General features: G+C 46.9%; 1 protein-coding gene across 1 annotated transcript in view; it reads right to left on the bottom strand.

The window, feature by feature from the left end:
- LOC115462004 (adiponectin receptor protein 2-like) overlaps nucleotides 1-25,919 on the bottom strand; it is a 45,995-nt gene extending 20,076 nt beyond the window's left edge. Inside the window, exons 1-3 of the mRNA XM_030192051.1 lie at nucleotides 25,743-25,919; nucleotides 15,218-15,389; nucleotides 14,844-15,030 (exon numbers count right to left, since the gene is read on the bottom strand). Of these exons, the coding sequence (XP_030047911.1) occupies nucleotides 14,844-15,030; nucleotides 15,218-15,389; nucleotides 25,743-25,919 (536 nt within the window). The remainder of the gene's footprint in view (nucleotides 1-14,843; nucleotides 15,031-15,217; nucleotides 15,390-25,742) is intronic.

Genomic DNA, 25,919 nt, shown 5'->3' with positions numbered 1-25,919 from the left:
GTCTTCCGGTACTACACTCGATTTTAGGGACAGATTGCATATTTCTAACAGTAGCTCCGCAAGTTCATTTTTTAGTTCTATTAATACTCTGGGATGAATACCATCAGGTCCCGGTGATTTACTACTCTTCAGCTTGCTGAACTGACCCATTACATCCTCCAAGGTTACAGAGAATTTGTTTAGTTTCTCCGACTCCCCCGCTTCAAATATTCTTTCCGGCACCGGTGTCCCCCCCAAATCCTCCTCGGTGAAGACCGAAGCAAAGAATTCATTTAATTTCTCCGCTACGGCTTTGTCCTCCTTGATCGCCCCTTTAACACCATTTTCGTCCAGCGGCCCAACCGACTCTTTGGCCGGTTTCCTGCTTTTAATGTATCTAAAAAAAATTTTACTATGTATTTTTGCTTCCAACGCTAATTTCTTCTCAAAGTCCTTTTTTGCCCTCCTTATCTCCGCTTTGCATTTGGCTTGGCATTCCTTATGATCTATCCTGTTACTTTCAGTTGGTTCTCTTCTCCACTTTCTGAAGGATTGTTTTTTGGCTCTAATGATTTCCTTTATCTTACTGTTTAGCCACGCCGGCTGACGTTTAGTCTTTTTTCCCTTTTTTCTAATACGTGGAATATGTTTTTTACTCTGCGAGCTGCTCCTTTCAGTCTTTTTTTCACCATTTTTCTCATTTTGTCGTAATCACCTTTTCTATAGTTAAACGCTAGCATACTTGATTTCCTAGTTTCACTTCCTTCAATGCCAATATCAAAACCGATCATATTATGATCACTGTTATCAAGCGGCCCTCGTATCGTTACCCCCTGCACTAGATCATGAGCACCACTAAGGACTAAGTCTAGTATTTTTCCTTCTCTTGTCGGCTCCTGAACTAGCTGTTCCATGAAGCTGTCCTTGATTTCATCAAGGGTAGGAGTGGATAAACATGTCCCGCTGCAGTATGTGCAGCCCGAGTCAATCCTTGTGTGTGTGAGTGAGACTAACAAGTTAGTTACATCTTCCATTAAAGGCTTTAACCTGCTTCCTGAAGTAGAGGTAGTCTTGTGTTAAGCGGAGCCTTTTAGGTAATGCATTCCTGAGTGTGGGGGCTACTCTGGAGAAGGCTCGCTTGCGGGTATCACATCGTGTAATATCTTTTGGAGAGGATGTAGTTAGTGAAAGTCCTTGGGAGGACCTTAGTGTCCTTGGCGGTGTGTGGAGGATCATCCTATTCTTCAGATAATCGGGGCCATTTCCTTTCAGGGCCTTGAAGATCAGACATAGAGTTTTAAATTTAGCCCTGTATTGTACTGGTAGCCAATGAAGTTTTTGCAAAAATGGTGTGATGTGGTCACGTAGCTCGCAACCTTCTATGAGTCTCGCTGCTGCATTCTGAATCAACTGGAGCTGGTGCAGGCCCTTTGTAGTCAGACCATTGTATAGTGCATTGCAGTAATCCAGTCGATGTTACCATGGCATGCACAACTGGGATAAGATTTACCTTCTCGATGTAAGGAGAGAGACAGCGTAGCAGTCACAAATAGTAGAAGCAGCTCTTGAAGGTTGCTTGGATTTTGGGAATCAGAGTAAGTGTTGAATCTAACTGTATTCCAAGGTTCCTGACTTGTGATTTGAGGGGGAGTTCATACTTCCCAAAAGGGATTTTGATGTCAGGTATGTATCCACTTGTGTTAGGGACCCAGAGAAGCTCAGTTTTACTTGGTTTCAGGCAAAGTTTGTTGTGTTTAGCCCATTCTTGAATTGATGTTAGACAAGTGATCAGCTGTAGGTAAGTCAGGTTCAATGAGTATGAGCAGCTGCACATCATACACATAGATGTAGAACTGAGTGTCCATTGACCGAATCAGCTCAGCTAGTAGCTTGAGGTAGATATTGAACAGAATATGTGACAGTATCGATCGCCTTGTGGTACCCCGCAGGTCAGTGTCCATGGTGGTGATGAGTTGCTGCCAATCATTATGGATTGTTGCCTGTCTGATAGATAGGATTTGAACCAGGCAAGTATTGTTCCATTGATACCTGTTTCTGTCAGTCGTGCTAGCAAGATATAATGATCCACAGTGTCGAAAGCTGCTGAAAAATCTAGCAGTACTAACATCGAGGCAAATCCCTTGTCTCGGTTTCTGTGAATATCATCTAGCAGGGATACAAGGACCGTTTCTGTTCCATAAGCAGGTCTGAATCCAGATTGACATGGATTTAGCCAGTTACTCTTTTCTAGCCGTTCATTAAGTTGAACATAGACTGTTTGTTCTATGAGTTTCCCTAGAAATGGGATGTTGGATACTGGCCTGTAACTTTCAAGTTTGTCCTGGTCAAGGTTGTTTTTCTTCAACAGAGGGCGAACCACTGCCCTTTTTAATGCTGTTAGAAGTTGCCCATTAGAAAGAGAGATGTTCACAATTTTTGTGGCGCCTTCTATAAGGCCCATACTTGCCTGCTGCACTATCTTTGATGGGCAGGGATCTAGGGAGCAGGTAGTTGGTCGAAGGACTCTTAGGATTTTGTCAAGGCTCTCCTCTGTCATTAGGTTAAAGGTGTTCCATCTGTCTCTGTTAGGAGGAGGCGAGTTTGTGCACCCCTGGTTGAGTGGTTGGGCAGTGGGTGGGATTGCCTGTAAATCCTGGTGGAGACTTTTAATTTTGTTGGCAAAGTATGCAGCAAAATCATTGCAGTTCAGTTTAGACTGGGCAGGCTGGTTTTGTTGTGGCTGTTTACTATACTGAACAGCTGCTTGGTTGAATTGGCAGCCTGTGCAATGCATTGAGAGAAATACTGTTTTTTGGTTGCTGTTAAGGCTTGGCGATACTTTGCCATGTGCTTCCTGCAGTTTAGCCTGTCATCATCCAGGTGAGATTTACGCCATCTCCTTTCTAGTTTTCGTCCTTCGCGTTTAAGGATCCGAAGTTCTGGAGAAAACCAAGGTGAGCGTTTGTGAGTGGGGCATAAGACCTTTTTTAGTGGTGCTGTTTTCTCTAAGGTCTTGGCTAAGTGTGTATTCCAGATGTCAACTTGTTCTGCCACTGTTGTCTTTTCATCTACATGTGGATAGTCCAAGGCCTCTAGGAAATTCTCAGCGGTCAGCTTTTTTTTGTCTCTGATCTCCTTCCAAACTCTGGGAGGTGCCATTTGTTTCAGGTGACTCCTCTTCTCAGCCGTCTGTGGACAGAACCCCAAGAGAGGTTGGAAACCCAAAATGGCCATGGAAGGGAAGGGAACCCAGCCCCATAGTCACTCCTCAGAAGCTCAAGAGTCAGTCCATGGGGGCGGGCCAGGATGCAGAGTTAGCCCAGTATCCCTGGTTCACTAAACAATATAATATGGATTCACATCGAGGCTGTGGGGGGGGGGGGGGGCAGCCTGGGTTGACAAGAACACTGAGACCAAAGTTGCCACCTTGGCGGTATTCCCGACCACTCACAGGATATATTTGACAGCCATGGGTCACGTGTTTTTGGGCGCTTTTTAGCCTGCGGATGTGGTTTGGGTGCTTTTTCACAGTTGCGACTGCAGGTTAGATACTCTATTTCTTGTCCCCTCCTATTAGTACTAATTGAACCAATAGGAGAGCGAGGGAGGCAAGATCCAGCCCTCGGCTGCCTGCTCACCATGTCTGCATGCTCTGCTTGCTCCTGCCTCCTGTGATGAGATAGTGACTCGTGATGAATTGATCAGCGCGGCTGGAGTGAAGTGTGAACTGTGCCCAGCCCCAGTGGGGTCCTGTGAAATGTTTTGGCATAGTTTGCAGCTGGATATATTGCATGGATGTGTGCCATTCTTTTCTTTTTGAGTCTGTGTTGGGAGCTTACTTCTAATTAGCTTGTGTTTTAAGTTAGGTGGCTGTCGGAAGGCCAGCACTGGTGGGGATGGGAATATCTCTTTCAGTAATTCATCCTCCTGGAGTAGAGGCTGTAGATTTTTCACAAAGGAAAAATATTCAACATTAAGGAATCTTTCATGTGCTCATCTTCCGATGTGGTATATATCATTCAGTGTAAAAAATGCAGCGAAGGCTGCTACATTGGAGAAACAAGTCAGATGCTAAAGAAGAGATTTAATTTACACAGGCATCATATGAAAAATGCTAGTACCAATAAGGATGTCACCCCTGTGGGGCAGCACTTTACAAAACCAGAACACTGTACCAGTGATTTCATGGTAAGAATCCTGAAAGGGAACTTTAAAACCAATACAGGAACGTAAGACCTTTGAAGTCAGAATGATTAAATATTTTGACACCCACCAGACAGGACTTAACAGAGATCTGGGTTTTCTAGCCCATTATAAACCATAAACTTGTACTGCTTTGTCACCCTCCTATCTCCATGTATATCTCCCTGTCCGTCATCAACCGGACTCTTCCTGTCTCTCACCTATCCACTCCCATCCTGTTAGACTGTCACTGAAATGCTTTGATGTTTCACTTTGTGAACCTTGAAATGAACAAGCGCTGATGATTACAAAACAGCTGCATACACTAAGAGTTAATTTTGGGGGAGGGGGGAGTCTGCTCCAAGGACATTACAGCCAGGTGGATGGAACTGTAATTATCACTGGCTTTGCTTGAACTTTCTTTTGTTGGGAGAAAAACTCTGCTAAGAAGGACAGGAATCCCAGACTGGATCAGGATTGGGACTGTAGTATTTTTGGTTGCTGTTTCCTGCGATCCAGCTACCCACAGGATGCAAGAGAGTCCTAAAAAGGCTTCATTGTGGTGACACGACCAAGGGGCCCATTTCAATACTGCAGTGGCGTTCCTAGGGGGGGATGGTGGGTGCGGTCCACCCCGGGTGCACGCCGCTGGGGGGGGTGCCGTGCGCGCCTGTCCGTCGTTCGTTCCATGGCAGAGGGAGCATGGAATGAACGACGGACAGGCGCATGCGGTACCCCCCCCCCCAGCCGGGCGGGGGTTCTTTCGCGGGGGGGTGTCCTTTTCCTGAGGGGGGGTCGCGCTGCACCCGGGGGGGGGGGCGGGGCGCATCGGCGATCCGCCCCGGGTGTCAGCCCCCCTAGGAACGCCACTGCAATACTGCATATTTTTGTTGTAGGGAGGCCCTCCTTTATTTAGTTTCCAGCTAGTAACACATGTTGGTCCCTTTCCTTATCAGTTGTGCCTGGCACTACAAGACATAACAATGTAGAACATCTCTGGCTTTCCCAGATATAACTGGATATCTGCTATAAATACTTTTTTCCATCTTTTTCTCTATTTCTGCGTTCTTTCTGGTTGGCTATAGAAGCCACTTGCCTCCTGGTAAGCTGTGTGATCTCTATTGTGAGATTTTGTTCATTGGGACTCTTTCTTAGGACTTCACTCTAATAACTCTATCTTTAGGTTGCCTGCAACAGTATCTGCAGGGAGTCTGTTAGATCTTTTCTGAAATCAGCACCAAGAGCATGTGCATGGCATTGGGACTATAGAATTGGTGGTTGTGTCCTGGCTTGTTCCAGAATTCCTCGGAAGCAGGACAGAAAATAAGAGCCCTTCACTCTGTGCTGGTCTCCTGTAACTCCTGCAGATTATTATCTGTCTGCTATAATTATCTTCCTGATTGTGCTATTTTTTCTCCAGTGCAAAGCAGCTGTATCCACTTTTATGCCTACAGTGATTCCCATCTGTTTCTAATAGAAGTATGACTTATATTCTCAGGGTGTCTGAGTGAAAATATTTGCTCACTGCATATGAGGAATGCAAAGAACCATGAGTTGTGGCCCTATCTAGCTTATCTGTGGCCTCATCAGAGTAATGCTCTCTTAGTTTCTCTCTTCCTTTTTATTTTCTCTCTCTTCCACCCATCCAGCATCACCCCCCCCCCATCTCTCTCTTTCTCTCTCTCCCCCCCCCCCCCGTTCAACATCACTTCACCTCTGTCACAATCATTTGAGTGCTCGCTAAACCTCACATTCTTTGAGCCCCTTTCTCATTAGGAAGATGTCACACATTTGAGAGCCCTTTCTCTCACTCTTAGGAGAGTCTCACACTCATTTTAAGACTCTCACTCATTGAGCCCCTTCTTTCCCTCATTAGGAGTGTGTCACACACATTTGAAAGCTCTCTCACACTCTGAACCCCTCTCACTCATTAGATTATGCATGGGCGTAGTTTGACTGTTTCATTTGGGGGGGGGGCAAAGGATGGGGCGGGGCATATTAGCATATTCATTTGCATATCCTCCATTATAATTTCATGCTCTAGAAGTCCCCAGATTCCTCCAGGAGCTGTTTCATCTCCCATTGTTGATGGGTTCCAATTGGGGATTACTCTCGGGTACCCCTGGCTGAAAAATATCATTTATCTGTGGACCTAGCTCCTCCTCAGGCTCCTCCCGGGATTGGATTTGCAATTCCTCCCGTCCCGTGTGATCCAGGGTTTCATCATATTCACATGGAAGGTTTGAATTCTTCCCTTTTCACTGGCCACATCATACATGAGGGGTCCAAGTCACCTTCTCACTGTCCTTGGCCCCCTCCACCTACCCTCAAACTTATGGGGTGACTCTGGCACTAAGATCAAGACTCAGCCCCTTCCTTAAATTCCCTCGCTCATAATAGGCTTTCTGCCGTTCTTGACTATGCCTCAGATTTTTCTGGGAGTACTCCCATAATCTATTGAGCCTCCCTTTCAAGTCCTGCAAGATGGACACTACTGATTTGTCCACTGACTCTGGAGGGACCCACTGCTCCTTTACGATGTCCAAGATCCCCCTTGGTCGCCTTTCAAACATCAATTAAAAGGGGGATACCCCTAAGGAGGCTTGGACACTTTCCCGACATGCATAAAGCATGAAGGGTAGGAGCTGGTCCCAGTTCTCCTGCTTTGAGCCCAAGCCCCTCTTCTGCATTCCTTTAAGCGTTTTATTAAACCTCTCCACCATCCCATTAGTCTGTGGATGGTAGGCTGAGGTACGAATATGCTTGATCTGGAATGCTTCCCAAACCTGTTGCAAAGTGCGGGACATAAAGTTTGACCCTCTATCAATTAACACTTCCCTGGGGAATCCAACCTCACAGAAGATTTTAATTAATTCAGTGGCAGCCATCCTAGTGGAGATATTCCTCAATGGCATAGCCCACAGAAAGCGGGTAGCCATATCCATAACTACCAACACATACCTCTACCCTTTTCCTGACTTGGTAACTGGTCCAACACCCTGGGCAAGGGACAGAGGGGTGCTCGCTGGGGCACACAATCCGCTACCTTTTGGCAATTGGGACAGGACTGGCAATACCTTTCCACCTCCTTATAAATGCCTGGCCAGTAGAATCGGTCTAGTACCTGAGTTAGGGTGGCTTGGGTTCCCTTATGCCCTCCAAGGGGATGGTCATGGGCCATCTGTACCAACAAGGGCCTAAATGCCCGGGGTACCACTAGTTGTTTCCCCCTTTTCCGGCTTCTCTCAGGTGGGCTGAATTCGGTACAATATTCCCTCTTCTACTAGGAAGCTAGGGGAACTCTCCCCGCCTTCCTTGCGAGCCCCCTCCCAGGCATACTCCAGTGTAGGGTCGGCCTTCTGTTCCCTAGAAAAATGGGGAACTGCTCCTTAAGCGCCCATGCATCCCTAGGTAGGTAGCTGTACCCGTTCCAAAGCCTCTCTCCTTTCCCCTTGTCCCACCCTTTTTTTTGTTTTTTCCTTCCGGGTCTTCCTCGGGGATCCTAGTATCCCGGCTCTGTCTCTGATTCCCCCCAAGCCTGGGCTCGGGTAGTTACCATCACTTCCTTCCTTCCCAAACATTCCGCAAACAGGGGCCAGTCCCTACCCAAGATCATTGCCTGAGGGTGCCGGAGCACAACAGCTACCGCCCCTCTTAGCCTTCCTGCGGGCCCCTTGATGCTCACCCTATGGAGTGCGTACTGAGTGCTGGCTCCATGGATACATTGGATATTCACCTCCCCCTCATAGGTCTCCCCTTGCTCTCCTTTTTTCGCCCTTATTTTCTCCCACAGCATCCTCGAAACCATGGATTGATCTGCCCCGGAGTCAAGTAAGGCCACCACCAGGATTCTCTCCACCTCCACCTCCTGGGTATAACCTGAATTAACCCTGGGGAAGCTCCGCGAGGTCCACCCCACCCTACCCGGACAGCTACTCCGGAAGTGTCCCTTTTCCCCGCATTGATAATACAGCCTGTCCTGAGCTCCTCCCCTTTGCTCTTTCCCGAGCCCAAAGACTTTGGGACAGGGAGGGGATAGCCCTACCTCAGGTAGTCCACCCTTAACCTCGGGAGCAGCAGGCCTCGGGATGCACGGAGAGATGAGGCTTGCTTCTCCCCTTCCTGGGTCCCTCCCCAGCCTACCCCAATGTTGTGCCTCCATACAACACTCCAGGCCTAATACTGCCTCCTCCAAGGTCTTGCACCCCCCTCCTCACTACCAATACCCTTACGTCCCCAGGTACAGACTGTAGGAATTGTTCTAACACCACTTCCTGCAGTATATCCGCAGTTGTACGCCTCTCAGGTTCTAGCCACCTCTTAGCCAGGTCCAACAACTTGGTTGCCAGGGCCCTAGGGGATTCCCCTTTGCTCCATTGGGTGGCGCTAAATTGTCTCTGATAGGCCTGAGCACTCAGCCCATACCTATCCCTAATAGTGTCCTTCAGTTTCATATAATCGGCCGCTTCCGCGGGTGACAAATCCTGGAAAGCAGCTAGAGCCTCCCCAGACAGGGAAGAAGCCAACCGAAGGGCCCACTGTTCCGGCGGCCACCTCGCCGCTGCGACCACCCTCTCAAAGGTACATAAAAAGTAATCTACATTGTCTCCTTCTGACAACTTGCCCCAGGTAAGCCACTTCATTGATAAAGGTCCCCCCATACCTCCCTCAGGCTGGCTCCGGCTCTGCTCTCCTGCTCCACCTGAGCTCCCCTGAGGACTGGGGACCCTATGCATGAAATCCCGGAATATGTCCAACACCGGTTGCTGCTGGGCTCGAGTGGCCGCCAAAGATTCCCCGATCATCTTTTCCGCTAATTCCTGCTGTTTTGGAATTGTAGCATCATCCACGAAAAACTTCCTTGGGATCCATACCTCTCCCGGGCCACCACCAGAAGCAGAGACAGGTCTGCGCCTGTCTCTGCATTGGCTTTCCCCACCTTGCTGAGGCTTCCTGGCTGCTGCTCCTTCAGACGGGGTCCCTGCACCTTTCCACGTGGAAGTTCGCTGACCGGATCACACCACTGCCACCACTTGTGAAGGATACCTCCGCTCCTCTCAGGAAAACTCTGGCCTCCGGCCCAAGTTTTCTATATGATATTCCACTTAGGTACAACTCCCTGTAATCCTCCAGGTGTACCCTCCGACCTGAGGTACGTCAGCAGTACTATTCCAGCACAGCTCTCTGGATATCCGCCAGGGAAATTATCCCAGCGGTTTCAAGAATGCAATCCCAAAAACAAACAGTTTAGAAAAAGTAGTTTTTAATAATGCAGTTCCACAAGCAAAGCAGTTCAGGAATCTCCACAGCTTCAAAAATGCAGTTCATAAACCAACAGGACATGAATCTCACCAGTCCCAATGATGCAATTCAAAATAAGTAATCCCAAAAGCAAAAAATGTTCCACAAAGAAAAACAAGCAGTTCAAAGAAAACAAGCACTTCCAAACAGGCAGTTCAAACAAGCAGTTTAGAAATCCCATCAGCAGTTCAGAGGCAGAGAGCTCCCAGGGGTCCCCTCCATCTCCAGGCTTCCTCCCACTTGACCCCGTCGCTCCCTGGCTCCTCCACGATAGCCACTGCCTTCCCTTGTTTACCAAGACCCCGCACCAAGCGGTTACCTGCTATCTGAACCTTTTCCTTGTGGATCTTGCCAGGGCTGCAATTTCCATTGGCTCCTCTTACCTCACTTCTTCCTCCTTTTCTTCCCCCTTCCATTCCATGGGCTCCTCGCCCCACCCATTCCCCAGCTGATCCTCCTCCCCCTGATTAGCTCTGCTTAGAGGCTCCCCCTCCATTCCTGGCCTCCCCTCCGTGTCTTGGGTTTCACCTTTACCTGCCTTTCCCTTGGGCTCCATTGGGGGCTGCTGGGATAGGAAGTCTTTGATTCTGTTGTAAGACTTCTTCAAGGGCTGCCGGGTATCGTAGCTTTTACCCTGCCTCCAGCCCTCTGAGGAAAATGATCTATGCTTTCTCCTGACATGTGGAACTCCCTGAGCTAAGAATCTGAGTTGTCCCCTCCTCTGGGTCTTATCTTCTCCTCCGCCGGTACCCCCCCCCCCTCTGTTCCCTTATCCCCTTCTTCACAATGTCCAGTGATCTCTTTTCTCCCCTCCCCTCCATCCATCCATGTCCAGCAACTCTCCATTCTCCCCTGCCCTCTCCTCCATCCACCCATATCCAGCAAATTTCCTCCCTCCCCTCCCTCCTGTCCAGCGATCTCTTCTCTCCCCCTGCCTTCCCCTCCTCGTCCAGTGATCTCTTCTCTCCCCCTGCCCTACCCTCCCATCCATGTCCAGTAATTCTCCCTCCCCTCCCTCAGCTCCCCGACAGCCCTCCTCTCCATTCCTTCCTGCCACCCCCCGCACGTTTAACCGTTTTACTTTCAGGCGCAGCAACAGCAATGAAGAGGACAACACAGCAGGCTCGCCTCCAGCTTCTCCCTTCGCTCACACAGTGTCCCACCTTCTGCGATGATGTATTTCCTGTTTCCATGAGGGCGGAACACTGTGTGAGCGAAGGGAGAAATTGGAGGTGAGCCCGCTGTGTTGTCCTCTTCACTGCCGTCGCTGTGACTGAAAGTAAAAGGGTTAAACGCGCGCGTGGGGGGGAAGGAACGGAGAGGAGGGCTGTCCATTGGGGAGCTGAGGGCGGGAAGAAGGGACCGTCGGAGAGCTGCCTTGCACCGGCCCTGCATTTGGGAGGGGCAATGCCCTCCCTCACCCCTCCCAAACTACGCCCATGAGATTATGACTCTAGTATTCGGCATTCGCTAGACTGGCATTCCTTCTTTTTTGGCATGCCTCCTTTCTCCATACATCCCTTCACATACTGTCCGATCAGCCCAGTGATGCCAGCTGGTGGTGCCTTCATTCCATCAGGTCTCTCCGGTTCCCAGGTGCAATTCCATGTTTAGTATAGTGGGCCCTACGCTATGGAACCAGTTGCCAATTGCTCTGACGTTAGAACTTTCTTTGGCAACTTTTAAGTGATTAAGCAAAGCCCATTTTTTTCGGGATGCCTGTCATGAAACGCCTGGGGTTATCCTGCGGCCACTTAGAGGGTCTATCCCCAGCACAGCTCAGGTCCACCTGCACTTGCCGCTTGTGCTTTACACTAGCACCCTTCTCCCACTGATTGGGTCACAACTGCCTCTGGGCGAGTCTCCCGCTCTCCAATTATCCCCAGTGATTTCTAGTTACTGGGTCCACACTCCCAGTGGTCCAACAGTTCCCAAAAAGCATTCACAGACACAACACACAAACCACCAGGATTCTTTATCAGTCCAGACAGACGGAGTCAACAAATTACATAGTAACATAGTAGATGACGGCAGAGAAAGACCTGCATGGTCCATCCAGTCTGCCCAACAAGATAAACTCATATGTGCTACTTTTTGTTTATACCTGACCTTCATTTACATCTGCCATTTTCAGGACACAGACCGTAGAAGTCTGCCCAGCACTAGTCCCGCCTCCCAACCACTAGGCCCGCCTCCCACCACCGGCTCTGCCACCCAATCTCCACTAAGCTTCTGAGGATCCATTCCTTCTGAACAGGATCCCTTTATGTTTGTCCCACGCATTTTTGAATTTCGTTACCGTTTTCATCTCCACCACCTCCCATGGGAGGGCATTCCAAGTATCCATCACTCTCTCCGTGAAAATATACTTCCTGACATTTTTCTTGAGTCTGCCCCCCTTCAATCTCATTTCATGTCCTCTAGTTCTACCGCCTTCCCATCTACAGAAAAGGTTCGTTTGCGGATTAATACCTTTCAAATATTTGAAGGTCTGTATCATATCACCCCTGTTTCTCCTTTCCTCCAGGGTATACATGTTCAGGTCAGCAAATCTCTCCTCATATGTCTTGTAACGCAAATCCTATACAATTCTTGTAGCTTTTCTTTGCACTGCTTCAATTCTTTTTACATCCTTAGCAAGATACGGCCTCCAAAATTAAACACAATACTCTAGGTGGGGCCTCACCAATGACTTATACAGGGGCATTAAAACCTCTTTTCTTCTGCTGGTCACACCTCTCTTTATACAGCCTAGCAACCTTCTAGCTACAGCCACCACCTTGTCACACTGTTTCGTCGCCTTCAGATCCTCAGATACTATCACCCCCAAGATCCCTCTCTCCATCCGTACATATCAGACTCTCACCGCCTAACACACACGTCTCCTGTGGATTTCTACTTCCTAAGTGCATCATTTTGCATTTCTTCGCATTGAATTTTAATTGCCAAACCTTAGACCATTCTTCTAGCTTCCACAGATCCTTTTTCATGTTTTCCACTCCCTCCTGGGTGTCCACTCTGTTACAAATCTTAAACAGGTTTATTGTCACACTGAATCAATGAACAAAAAAAAAAAGTGCAATCAGCAAACAATAACAAGTAACTGAATTATGGATCAGTTATAACATTAACTAGACATTTGTATATTGTCTCAACAGTACCTGGGAAGATCAGGATATATAACTGTTACACAGCCTTAGCAAAGAGATGTCTCTCTTTTCTCCTGGACTAAGACTGAAGCGGCAACCAGCAACAACTGCTGGGTAATTTCAAATTCCAGGCCAATCAGAGCCCATTCAACAAGTTTTAAAAGTATACTGCTCACAGTACTGTACAGTTACTTCTTCACTAAGTGAAACTAAAAGAGGGCATGCACTTTTCTATACAGCTTTAACATAAAACCACCTGCTGGTCAAACTAGAGAAATCCACTTCAGGAGTTAATAAAAGCAATTTTACAGGTTTAAAACACACTGTTCTGTCACAATGCCTTTTTGGTTAACCTGTGATTTGGTTCCCTTGGGGGAATACTGGCAGGATGTTGGAACTATATGCTGGGGCCTGGAATTATGGTTATACAGAAGACTGCTTTGTTTTTTCTTGTTCTCCTTTCTCTTTTCTGTTCCTTTCTAATAACAGTTGGTGTTCTTTTCTGTTTTAATGTTAGATTTTTATTACTCTTTGTATTCCGCTTTGATGGCTGTCCTTAAGCGGTTAATTAAATTGAAGACATCTGAACCTGCGCCAGTGCACTGATTCATTGCTTTCTGAGCTCACCTTCCTGTGTACTGTCTTACCCCATCTCTTTTCCATGCACCTACATTGCACTGAAACCTATGCCCACGCTCTTAGCCACTGAGTGGAAACCAAGTTCAGACCAGCAAATTTTCCCACATTGCTTCCACTGTCTGTGTCCTTTCAGAGGCTCCAAGGAAAAGCAAATATTATTATTTTGCTGCTTTTGTCATTTGGAAACCAATAATACACTTAAATCTTTTTGGATTTATATCCTGGACACATCATCTGAAAAATCTAACTCACTAGCCTTGAGTCTCACTATTTGGGGTAGCAAATTTCTTTAGGATGGTTCATCCTTGTCACCTCTTCATTATCATGTTTAAAGAAGATTCAGAAAAATATATTAAATCTTACAAAGTACTGTTCTTCCAATGCTGAGAAAACCTAGTGTGAGGCCTGACAGAGTTCCTCAGCAAATGAGGGTGGAAGACTACTATACAGGCCCGATATACATTTGACCTAGCAGAGCCCATAAGAGGCGCTGCTGCCTTGGATGGAGAGTGAATATAACCCAGTTTAATTCTGGGAAAGCCTTCAAAATTTCTTTTAAGCTAGTAAGATCTAGCTAAAGATACAGACAGATAGAAAAACATATTGATGGAGACAGATTAACTATAGATTGGGTCTTAGGTAAACATACGTGTACAGGCTGTCATTCATTTTCTCTATTCCACTCTACCTGGGGATCTTCATTCATGATCTCTACCCCTTCCCTCCTCCCAGGTTTGAGGGAAACTGCAGAAGCTGGCTCTGGGTAACATGGTAGCAGTGAGTTGCCAATGAGCAGAAGGACTGCGCCTTCAGTGGACTGCTTTGAAGAGATGAACTAGAGAGTGGAAAGGGGACCTGAGGAAAGAGTGGAGGCAAGGATGCAAAGACGAAATATGTGGATTTAGGGGATCTGGACAAGGACTGGAGGCATGTACTGCTTGTCTACTGGCAATTTAGGGCATCTATTCTTGGGTGATTATCAATTGTAAATGTAGGTATTTATTTTCCAGCTAATTAGGAGTTCTTTGAAAGTACAAGAAACTGTTCAGCGGTGTCTTAATGGTGTAGATGCCACTGCTAGGTATCTCTTCCAGTAGAGTCAAATATATAATTTGTGCAGCTGAGGAGTCTTTAGCATGGAAAAGCAAAAATTCAGAGTGAACAATTTAAGGCAGACAAGGGGAGGGATAAAAGAATACTATGGAAAGTGGATTTTTTTTTTTTTTACATTTGCCATTTTGTGCACCAGGCGTGTTTCATCAGTGTCTATCGGTTAAGTTCTAAAATTAGAAGTCCTGATTATATTTCCAATTCAAAGGTTCTGCCATTCTCTAGCCTCCTTTAATTAAAACCGATGCTTGGCAATCTTACCCTGGTTCCAAATATCCTACATCTGTCAGAAGTTTACCATTCTCAGGTGGGAGAACTGGTTGGTCAGTAGGCCCCCTCGACTTTGGGCCCTAGGTGTGTGCCTAGTTGGTCTATGTACCAATCCTACCCTGCCTATGGAGACGGAAACACAGAGGTGGGGGGGACAGAAGCACACAGATGGAGAGAAAAGAGACAGAGAAGCAAAGCAGCTATCTCACTTACCTTGAGAAGATGCGGGCCACATTTGGGGAGTGACAGTGGACAGTATGGAAGAGTGAGGAAAAGCCCAGGCAAAGAGCGGCCCCTAGGAAGAAAATGCCAACAACTATCTTCTCCTGTACGGGAGCGGCAAAATTCACATTGGGACTGAACATGTAACCAATGCCCAGAATCAGGAAGAAGAGGAAGCCTGGAAAACAGAGAGGCAAAGAAGGAAGTGATCAAAATGAGGAAAACACAAGCAGACCAAAGAAGACTTAAGGAGCTGTTGTCAATAGAGGATGGGGGCCAACACTGAGCTCCAAAAAGGCCTCTGATTACAACAGCCAGTAAAAAGAAAACTTGGAGACCGAGAGATGGGGAGAGCTGGGACTCACCGATCAGATGTGTCCAGATGTTCCAGGTCTCAGTATGCAGGCGGAAGATGCTGCGGAAACAGGCTCGAAAGGAGGACAGGGGAGGGCGGTGCCCATGCAGCAGGAAGTCATTGTCCTTCAGCCACTCAGGGAGCCGAGCATGAGGAAGGAGTCGCCAGCCCCTCTCCCACACCTACCAAAGCAAGAAAACCCATCAATTAGGAGAAAAGACAACTGAGGTGGGCCCTGGATTTTGGAGACCTGCTGTGAAAATAATATATGGGCTACTATGGTAATGCAACAATAATCAAAACTATGGTACAGTAAAATAAAGTAATAGGCCTGATGTTGTGTACCAAGGGCCCAATATTGAAAGGATTTATGCTGGGCAGTGGTGAGTGTTTTGCTGACCACCACCAGCGTTAAACCCAGAAATTCAATGCCGGGCCATGTCCAGGCTTCGGCATTGAATACCCAGCAACTAAGACATGGCTGGTTAAGTTGATACAACATGCAACAGAGAGGGTCAAAGTACATAGCACAAGCAGTCCAGAAAAAAAAAACACAAAGGGCTCTGAAGAATGGAACAAATGTGCTTTATTAAAGACCCGACATGGGCAGTGTTTTGGCATAACTAACGCCTGCCTCAGGGATCAATTCTAAAAAAAATAAGAGATTACGTAAAACATTAATACAAAAAGTAAAAACTTTACATAAAGTACAATAAAATATGCAGAATACTGTATTTTGACAAAGAACATAAGCATAAAACACCAATAGAAAATCAGATATGTGTATTAATAACCCAAGCAGAAACATATATACATATGGTAACATAGTAGATGACGGCAGAGAAAGACCTGCACGGTCCATCCAATCTGCCCAACAAGATAAACTCATATGTGCCACTTTTTGTGTCTACCTTACCTTGATTTGTACCTGTCTTTTTCAGGGCACAGACCGTATAAGTCTGCCCAGCACTATCCCTGCCCCCCCAACCACCCCCCCCCCCCTCCCACCACCGGCTCTGGCTGAGAACATACTGATGAAATGTGGTATTTATTGTAACAAAAAGTTAACTGAAGTGATGTGGTAAAGAAGGATGTGAATAAAGATGAGTACTGTAACAAAGTGAAGTGACAAGAACCTGTGGTGACTGATAAAATACAAGTGTGCCCACAATTAAGTAATAGAAAGGAGAAACAATAAAGAAAAAGACTAATAGCTTATCTACCAAGCAACACTAGATGAGTTAGTTTTTACTGAAAATATATGAAAGTCCGCCTTGAGAGAGAAGACAATAAACAGAAAACTTAATATGAAAGAAACAATAGGAAATGCCCACAATGTGGCAGATTGCAATAATGAATGTATATTATCAACTGAACAAACAAAATATTGATCAGAATAATGGATAATTATGTGTAAACTAGTATAAAAGGCCCGTTTCGGTAGGCAATGAAACGGGTGCTAGCAAGGTAATCCCCCCCTGCAACGTCCTTCCTTTCTCCCCTGCCCCCCCTGCAGCCACCCATCTGGTCTCAGGACCCCCTCCCCACCAACCCTACTCTGCCCCTGCAGCCACGCATGTGCAGCGGCCCTCCTCTCTCCCCTGTTCCCCCTGCAGCCACCCATGTCCAGCGACTCTCCTCTCCCCCTGCCCCCCTGCAGCCACCCATGTCCAAAGACCCTCCTCTCCTTTCCCCTTGCCCCCCTGTAGCCACCCATGTCCAGCGACCCACCTCTCTCCCCTGCCCCCCCTGCAGCCACCCATGTCCAGTGACCCTCCTCTCCCCCTGCCCCCCCTGCAGCATCCCTTCTGTCTCCCCTGCCCTCCCCTGCAGCCACCCATCTGGTCTCAGGACCCCCTCCCCACCTCCCTCTTCCCTGCCCCCCCTTGCAGTCATCCATGTCCAGCGACCCTCCTCTCCCCCTGCAGCCACCCATGTTCAGTGACCCTCCCCTCCCCCTGCCCCCTCCAGCCACCCATGTCCAGCGACCCTCCCCTCCCCCTTGGCGCATCACCCAAACCCCTACCCCCCCAGCGCATCACCCAAGCCCCTACCCCCCCCCTCGGGCACATCAACCCCCTCGCCACCCGCAGCCGCCAATACTAACGCTGTCCAACTGCTGCTGCGTCTCCTGTTGAGCAACAGCGGCCGGTACAAAAAGAAAAAAGCCAAAAAAAGATTTTAAACCTGAAACACGGCTCCGTAGACAGCCATCTGGCATTGGCTGTCATCTCTGCAGCCGCTCCTCCTCTCCCCTCTGACGTCACTGTGATCCTCCGGGGTCTTCCTGCAGGGGCAGTGACGTGGAGGGGAGAGGAGGAGTGGCTGCAGTGACGACAGCGAATGCCAGATGGCTGTCTACGGAGCCGCGTTTCAGGTTAAAAATCTTTTTTTTGGCTTTTTTCTTTTTGTACCGGCCACTGCTGCTCCACAGGAGAAGCAGCAGCGGTCGGACAGCGTTAGTATTGGCGGCTGCGGGTGGCGAGGGAGTTGATGTGGCCGAGAGGGAGGGTAGGGGCTTTGGTGATGCGCCGGGGGGAGGGTCTTGGGCGATGCATCGGGGGGGGGGTAGGGGCTTGGGTGCTGCGCTGGGGCGGAGGGGCTTGGGTGTTGCGCCGAGGGGAGGGGCACTGAGAGCTGATTGGTAGGCAGGGGCTCGCGGTTTTGCAGGGCAGGGGTTTGGGTGTTGCGCCGAGGGGGGGGGCACTGACATCTGTTTCCCAGGCAGGGGGAGGAGTAGGGAAACACGCTCCGCGTGTTTCCCTACTCCTCCCCCTCGCCTTGGAATCAGCTGTCAGTTACATCACTGACGTCAGTGCATTCTAAACTGCCTAGCAGACCACCTCCAAGGGAGCCACGGTACCAGGCATATTAGAACACTGGAGGTGAGAATTATTATATAGGATATGTATATACTTTTTTTCACATTGTACTTTAAAAACCAACCATGATCCACAGATCTGAACACATGACTATACAATGCCATGAAAAAAGTTGTGACTACATGCTGTAATGAAAAAAGGATCAATATATATGAATATGCTGTCTGTACTCCAAAGAAAAATATCAATAAGGTTACAGGAACCTAACAAACAGTGCTTGCATCACACTGCTGATACTACAACGGTTGGTATAACTGTGTAAATGCTATAAAACTTAAAAATACATATAATGGGCTATTTAGACAGGTTTGGCAGAATAGTAAGACATAAAAAATACTATACATGAAAGACAATGCTAATGTTATTCAAAAACAAATAGCAACACCGCATCAAGGGGCCCCCTTTTACTAAGGTGCGTAGACGCTTACGTATGTCCAACGCGAGACCCGGATGGCAATTCCATTTTTTACGCACATCCAATATGCTTGTCCAAAAATATATATTTTTTTTTCTTCACAGTAAATGTTTATTAATGGATAAGAAAAGGAATAAACAAAGTAAATCTGTCCATTTTCAATGCAAGCAAAACAGACCAAGGGTGGAAGAAGACCAAATCCAAGTGATCAGTCCAAACACAGAAGTAAGAGCTCCAAACAAAATTTATTGGGACCCTACACGGTCCGTGTTTCGGCAACAAGCCTTCTTCAGCGGCGATAAACGAGAGTCCTCTGCTAAACGCCAAAACAACTTTGAGTGCTAGCAAAGAACGGGCGGGAGGACGCTGAGTCCACAAAGTATGTGTGCTCAAGGACATAGCCAAACAGTCTGAATAAAAATATATATATATATTTTTTCTTTACAATAAATGTTGATTAATGAATAAGAAAAGGAATACACAAAGTAAATCTGTCCATTTTCAATGCAAGATAGTAAAACACCAAACAAATATTCAATGGACATAGCATACAACATATTTTAACATAATATCCCAATCCACTCTCCCATTCCTCCCCCTCCCTCCCCAACAAGAACCTTGCAGTAATCGATACAGGTGAGACCACTCATCCACCAAGGGATGAAACCGACCCCCCCCCCCCCCCCCCCGAAGATCCGTTAATTTCTCCAATTCTCCCATCAACTTTAACTTCAGGATTCAACTAGATAGTGTAGGGCCATTGTCCTTCTTCCAATGGGCGGCAATTACAGACTTTGCTGCAGCAAAACAGAGGCGTTTAAACTTACGCTGCCGTTTCAGACCTCTTCGATTGCCCAGACCAAGCAAACGCCACTTTGGATCACGTGGGCACTGAATGCCTACTGAAAATATTTTTTATTTTCTACCGTGTGGCGCTAACCAAGGTGGTAATCGACAGTGTATGTGCGCTGATGGTTACCGCCTAGTTAATGCGTGAGACCTTACCGCTAAGTCAATGGGTGGCGGTAAGGTCTCAGGGCCAAAATGGACGAGCGCCAATTTTTATTTTGCCGCAACGTCCGTTTTTGGCAAAAAAAGGCCTTTTTTGCAGGTGCGCTGAAAAATGGGCCTGCGCGTGTCCAATACATGCGCCTACAACAGCACAGGCCATTTTTCGGTGAACCTTAGTAAAAAGACCCCCAAAACAGTAATAGATACATGAAGGGCCCTGCTGGCATCACTCTGTAAAAACCAAGAGTAATCAGAATAAATATAAAAAGCAGAATAAGTAAAATCCTGTTGCCATACAATGCCATGAAAGAAATTGTGACCATATGGTATAATAAAAAAGGGGTGCATTGAACAATGCTGTCTATACTCTGAAGAAAAACTAACAACATGTTAACGGAAACCTACAAAACTGTGCTGAACATCACACTGCTAATACTGCAATCATTAGTACAACTATACTATATGTGCCCCCTCACCTCGGGCTCTGGACCCCCACTCCCGCCAAAGTCTGGCTACGCCCCTGCCGTAAAACAGTACAGGGTAAAGTTGCTGATTCTGTGGGCAGTGGGATGAAGGTGGATGCATGGCTAGCTTGGCATTGATGTTGTTGACGATTGTGACATGAACACTGCTGTAGCCTTAGTATTCATTATAAGGGTCTCTTTTATAAGTTCTCTATCATCTATCTCCTCCATATTCCTTATATCCTTTTTATGCTATAGTTATCTTTCCTTTTTCATTTTATTCCCTCTTGCTGTCTTACTTCCAACCTTCAACAACCTGAACATGAACCTTTGACTTCCTCTGGGTGAGTGATTACAGCCCAGACCTGGAGAGAGATTAAACAGCAATCTGATGCTACTTTTAACTCCTAACCCTTATTCACTTGTTCAGAACCCTTATTTTATCATCCTCACTTTAATATTCCCTTATCTCTTGTTTGTCCTGTTTGTCTGTCCTAATTAGATTGTAAGCTCTGTCAAGCAGGGCCTATCTCTTCATGTTCAAATATACAGCGCTGCGTACATCTAGTAGCACTATAGAAATGATAAATAGTAGTAGTAGTATATTAATACTATAAAGCTTGAAAATACACTATTTAGACAACTGTGATAATATAGTGAGACATGAAAAAATACACAAAAGGCAATACTAAACTTATCCAAAAACAAATGGCAACATCACTTCAAAGTAGTGAGAGATATACGCAGAGCAATGCTAGCATCACGCTGTTAAAAACCGAAAATAAATCTGAATGATTAAAAGAATGTGTTAGTTCAAAATACACAAACAGATCAAAATAAAAAAGTGAACAAGCTACGTGTGTTGACAATTAATCATCCATAAATTAAGGTCTTACCTGAAGACACATTGCTTGTTCACTTTTTATTCTGATCTGTTTGATATTCAGAACTTAGGGGTCCTTTTACTAAGGCGTGTAGCCACCTACGCACGTACAAAGCACATCAAATTAGAATTACCGCCCGGTTACCGCATGCCCCCCGGGTGGTAATTCTAATTTTTACGCGCGTCCGATACGGGTGGCAGAAAATATTTTTTGTTTTCTACCGTGTGGCACTAACCGGGCGGTAATCGGCAGTGTACGTGTGCTGACGATTACCGCCCGGTTAACGTGTGAGACCTTACCGCTAAGTGAATGAGTGGCAGTAACGTCTCAGGTCCAAAATGGACACGCGCCAATTTTTATTTAGACACCTGTCCATTTTCGGCCAAAAGGCCTTTTTTGCAGGCGCGCTGAAAAATGGACCTGCATGCGTCCAGTACACGTGCCTACAGCACTGCAGGCCATTTTTCAGCATGCCTTAGTAAAAGGACCCCTTAATTGGCAATGGGGTGCCACATAAAAGGTAGGACTGTTTTTTATGAGGTCCCATTTATGTAGGTAGCCTGGCCGGTTAAGTGCTGAACATCAGCACTTAATCGGCCCTGTGGTGACTCCACTCCCAGAATGCCTCCAAAAATAGCTGGCTTTCACTTAGATGCTAACCAGTTATTTTTAGCAGCGATAACCGGTTAAGTGCTGCTGAAAGGGGCCCTTTTACTAAGCCACCTAGGCACCTACTAATGCCCAACGTGTGTCAGTTTTGAGTTACTGCTCGGCTACCATGTGGCCATTGTGGTAATTTCATTTTTGACGCGCGTCTGCTATGTGCGCCAGAAAATATTTTTATTTTCTGGTGTACGGGCGGTAATCGGCATTTTAAGTGCGTAGACCGTTACCGCCCGATTACCGCTTGAGACCTTACCACTAGGTCAATGGCTGGCGGTAAGTTCTCGGACCCAAAATGGATGCACGGCAATTTTCATTTTGCCATACATCCATTTCCGACAAGAATTTTAAAAAGGCATTTTTTACAGGTGCGCTGAAAAATGATTCTGCATGTGCCCAAAACACACATCTGCACTACCACAGGCCATTTTTTCAGTGCGCCTTTGTAAAAGGGCCCCAAAACGAGCAGATAACCCCAAACAAGTAATTTAACTGGTCAGCAGCAGTTTCTGGCCAGTTAACTCATTATTGTTTGAATATTTTTACTGCTGTAATTGACTATTGCTTATGTTTGACTTATTCTCACTGTACACTAGAGAGCTGCACGGCTTCTGTCCCCGTGGGAATCCCACGGAACCCGCGGGATTCCCGCGGGGACGGAGGCAGTTCCTGCGGGGTTCCCGCGGGGATGGAAGCAGTTCTGCGGGGTTCCCGTGGGGACGGAGGCAGTTTCTGTGGGGTTCCCGCGGGGATGGAACCAGTTCTGTGGGCTTTCCATGGAAGTGTAAGCTGCACCTGCACCAGCCTCATCTACTGAATACCAATTTATTTGAGTGCTGTCTCCTCCTCCTCCTCCTCTTCTTCCTTGCTTTAACAGCATAAATGTGGAAAGTCTTTCATTAAGGAGGTGGTAGAGTCACAAATGATGACGGAATTCAAAAAGGCGGATATGTCAAGTGACACTTAGATGGCGACTCTGGCTGTGATGAACTAGAGCTGATACCTGGCAGACTTGTATGGTCTGTGTCTCATACATGGCAATCTGGTGTAGGATGGGCTGGAAAGGGCTTAGACAGCAACTTCAGTGGCTGAAACATGAGGACAGTGCTGGACAGACTTTTATGGTCTGTGTCCCACAAATGAGAACATGAATAGGCTGGAATGGGCTTCAACGGCAACCCCAGTAGTTGGAACATAAGGATAGGGCCAGATAGACTTCTGTGGTCTTTGTTCCAGAAACACGAAGGAAAGACCATAATCAAGTATATAATATCACACTCATTTAATGATGAATTGATCATGAGTGTGACTATTGGGCAGAGTGGATGGACCGTTCAGGTCTATTTGCTGTCACTTACTATGTTACTATTAATCCTCTTTGCTCCCAGGCTGGTGCACAGACCTCAGCTCTGACACAAGCACGAGAATCAGATGTCACCTGACCTACTGGCGTGTGCATGTGGCGACCTCTCAGCACATAGTGCAAGTGAATCAGAGACAAGTCTTACATGTGCGCACCAGAGTGCTCCAACTTCCACCTTCCGTTCCTTCCTTGCCTACAGTGCTGTGGCTCAAATCCAGAGAGAGACTGAGGGAGCTGACTGGAACTTTCTTTTATGTACTATTAAATTCTTACGGGGATGGGTGGGGATGGGTTAAATTCTTGCGGGGACGGGTGGGGACGGGTTGGGATGGGTTAAATTCTTACGGGGATGGGTGGGGATGGGTTAAATTCTTGCGGGGACGGGCGGGGATGGGTTAGATTCCAGCAGGGACGGGCGGGGATGGGTAAGATTTCTGTCCCCGTGCAACTCTCTACTGTACACCACCTTGAGTGAATTCCTTCAAAAAGGCGGTAAATAAATCCTAATAAATAGATAAATAAATTTTGAATATTGACCTGTAAACTCCTAAATTTAGCAGCATAAAAAGTGGGTGGCAACAGGACCAGATTTAGGGTGAGGAAAAGAAGTTAGGAGCTTAGCAGTAGTGATTTTTAGAAATCTAGACAAATGAAGCAGGCCTAAATTTATAAGCATAGCTTTTAAGCTCTTAAATTAAGACAAAATTTCAGTTGAAAATGTGGGGTGGCATTTTAGAAAGGGCATCCAACTCAGACTATGGACATCTCAAGTCAGGATGTCACAAACGGATGTCCATCTCACATGTATTTTAGAACAGGGTACAGCTGGTTCTAAAACACATATGGGATAGACATCCATGTACTGGAATTTATGTTGCCGTACCTGTTTTCCTACTCTCTGGCTGTTTGTACATCTCCTACCCTAAGTAAGTGCTGGTGTAGGTCATAAAGCTTCTCCTAATGTTCTACACTCATTTTCTGGCAATGGAGATGAGATCCTCTGCTATGCTGCTATCCTATGTTAGGGCTGGCAGCAGCCAGAATGACTTTGGCAGAATATTGGAAAACGACTGCTGCACCTCCTTTACAGAGCATTTGTGAGAAACTCTGGCGCTATTGATGGATGAATAAACTGAGTGCTGGTCATCTTTATGAGAAGTTGTGGACTCACTAAAGAGAAAGGGAGCTGGGGTGGGAGTTTGTGGGTTTCTTAGAGGTGTAGGGGAGGGTTGTACTTGGGTAGATGGGGGATTAGGGGTTATGTTGAGATTGTTGGGTTTGTGTTCTTTATATAAAAGATTTTAAATAAAGAATTAATGGACCTACCAGTAATTTCTCTTCTCAATCACCCCTCACCCCACCTCCCCACAGAGGCTGCTTGCAATGTTTGTTCTAGATTGGTTGTAGCCAGTCTAGCACACACGTTATTCAGTATCTAATGCACAAAGGGTTTCTGTGTCACGTATACCATTCGCGGTAGCAGCTACTGATAATCCTATGCAAATGTATTACAACAAGCTCACTAGTATTAAAATGAGCATTCCATGTGATGCACAGAAAGGAGCGTCTATCTTTACCATTCAAAAATTTCTGGCAGATTTGGAGCTGACATGAGGACAACTTCTCAGTGGAGCAGTCTGCTAACATTTTTAAAATCTGGACATGCATGGGAAATGTGCCATGTGTGTGTATTATGTGTGTGCATGTCCCGCACCTAAAAGTAATGTCAAAAAGTTGTCATGGAACTACAACGTCAACTCTGTGCAAGGTTTTTTTTTTTTTGCCCTTATGTACTGTTTCTGCCTTGTTGTTCAGAGCTCCAGAGACCACAGACAAGTCCTCTCCCATTTGTACTCCTTCTCAACACCCCTCATCCAGGACACTCAGTGGCTCTCTCTGGGATTAGCCCAGTGCCCCTTGCGAAGCTCCATTCTCCCACACCATACACAGCACTGACACAACCCCCCCCCCCCCCCATCCTACTCACTGAAATCCTCGAGTCTTGTGATTGCAGGCTGAACTCTGATGGAGAGGGCGCTTGGCTGCCATGGTGCAAAGGTGCTCGCCTCCTGAAAGCTAGATTGGAATCAGATGCGGACATGGAGCTTGAAATGGGAAGAGTGGGGACACCAACAAATAGGAAAGGGATGGAAAGTGAGGGAGGATGCTGTAGTGAAAGGGGAGTGCCACTGGCCAACAGCTATGGGAGTGGCTTTAGGCTGACCCCAGGGCACACTGTTCCTCCTCTATTAACCCCTGGTTTCATCTTTTCACCTGGAGAATAAAGCAGAGTCAAAGGATCAGTAGCGCCAGAAATTAGATTGAACCTCCCCATAAGACCTCATCATTCCAAGGGAATCCATTAATGCTCTGTAAACACCCCACCCCAACATCACAGCCCTAAAGCTACTTTCAATAAATCCCATCCCACTAGAACCCCCAATCTCCATGCCACAGGTATCACACTCACCCCAGGTGACCCTGGTCCCACACTGAAATCCCCATAAGTAGTGTGCTACTTCCTTCTATACTAGGAATTATCCTTTCTCACCTCCCTAAATTGCACTACACGGACCTCTCTATCACTTCCAGGCACCCTTCCCTCCACAAATGGGAATTTCTGATTACTAACGACCTTCCACCCCCACCAAACCCAGCACTCCCAGAATTACCCTTTCCCTCCAAAAAAACTCCCATACGCTCTTTTTCTCCAACCTATTATCCCTCTTAGTACTCAGGGACCCCCATTTCTCAGACATCTCCATGGCACCTACAACTTTCATGTTCTCCTCCCAAATGCAGACTGTCACCTCTCCCCAGTGCTGTTGCCTATTTCCGCTATCCTCATCTCACTCGCCTCTGCTGTAGGCCAGGGTGAGCAAGTCCAGACACACAGAGGCCGCAGTGATGCACTGGAATGCTAGAGCCCTGATCTCCTTGGAAATATCTTGAGTTTGGTTTCCTTTGTTTCTCTGCCTGCCCTGTCATGTGATGTTTGACATCATAACAGGCAGCTGTTACATCACACAT

The sequence above is a fragment of the Microcaecilia unicolor genome, chromosome 2, assembly GCF_901765095.1.
Source record: "Microcaecilia unicolor chromosome 2, aMicUni1.1, whole genome shotgun sequence".
Taxonomy (NCBI): domain Eukaryota; kingdom Metazoa; phylum Chordata; class Amphibia; order Gymnophiona; family Siphonopidae; genus Microcaecilia; species Microcaecilia unicolor.
Note: the sequence above shows the minus strand (reverse complement) of the source record. Positions and strands in the feature narration are given on the sequence as shown.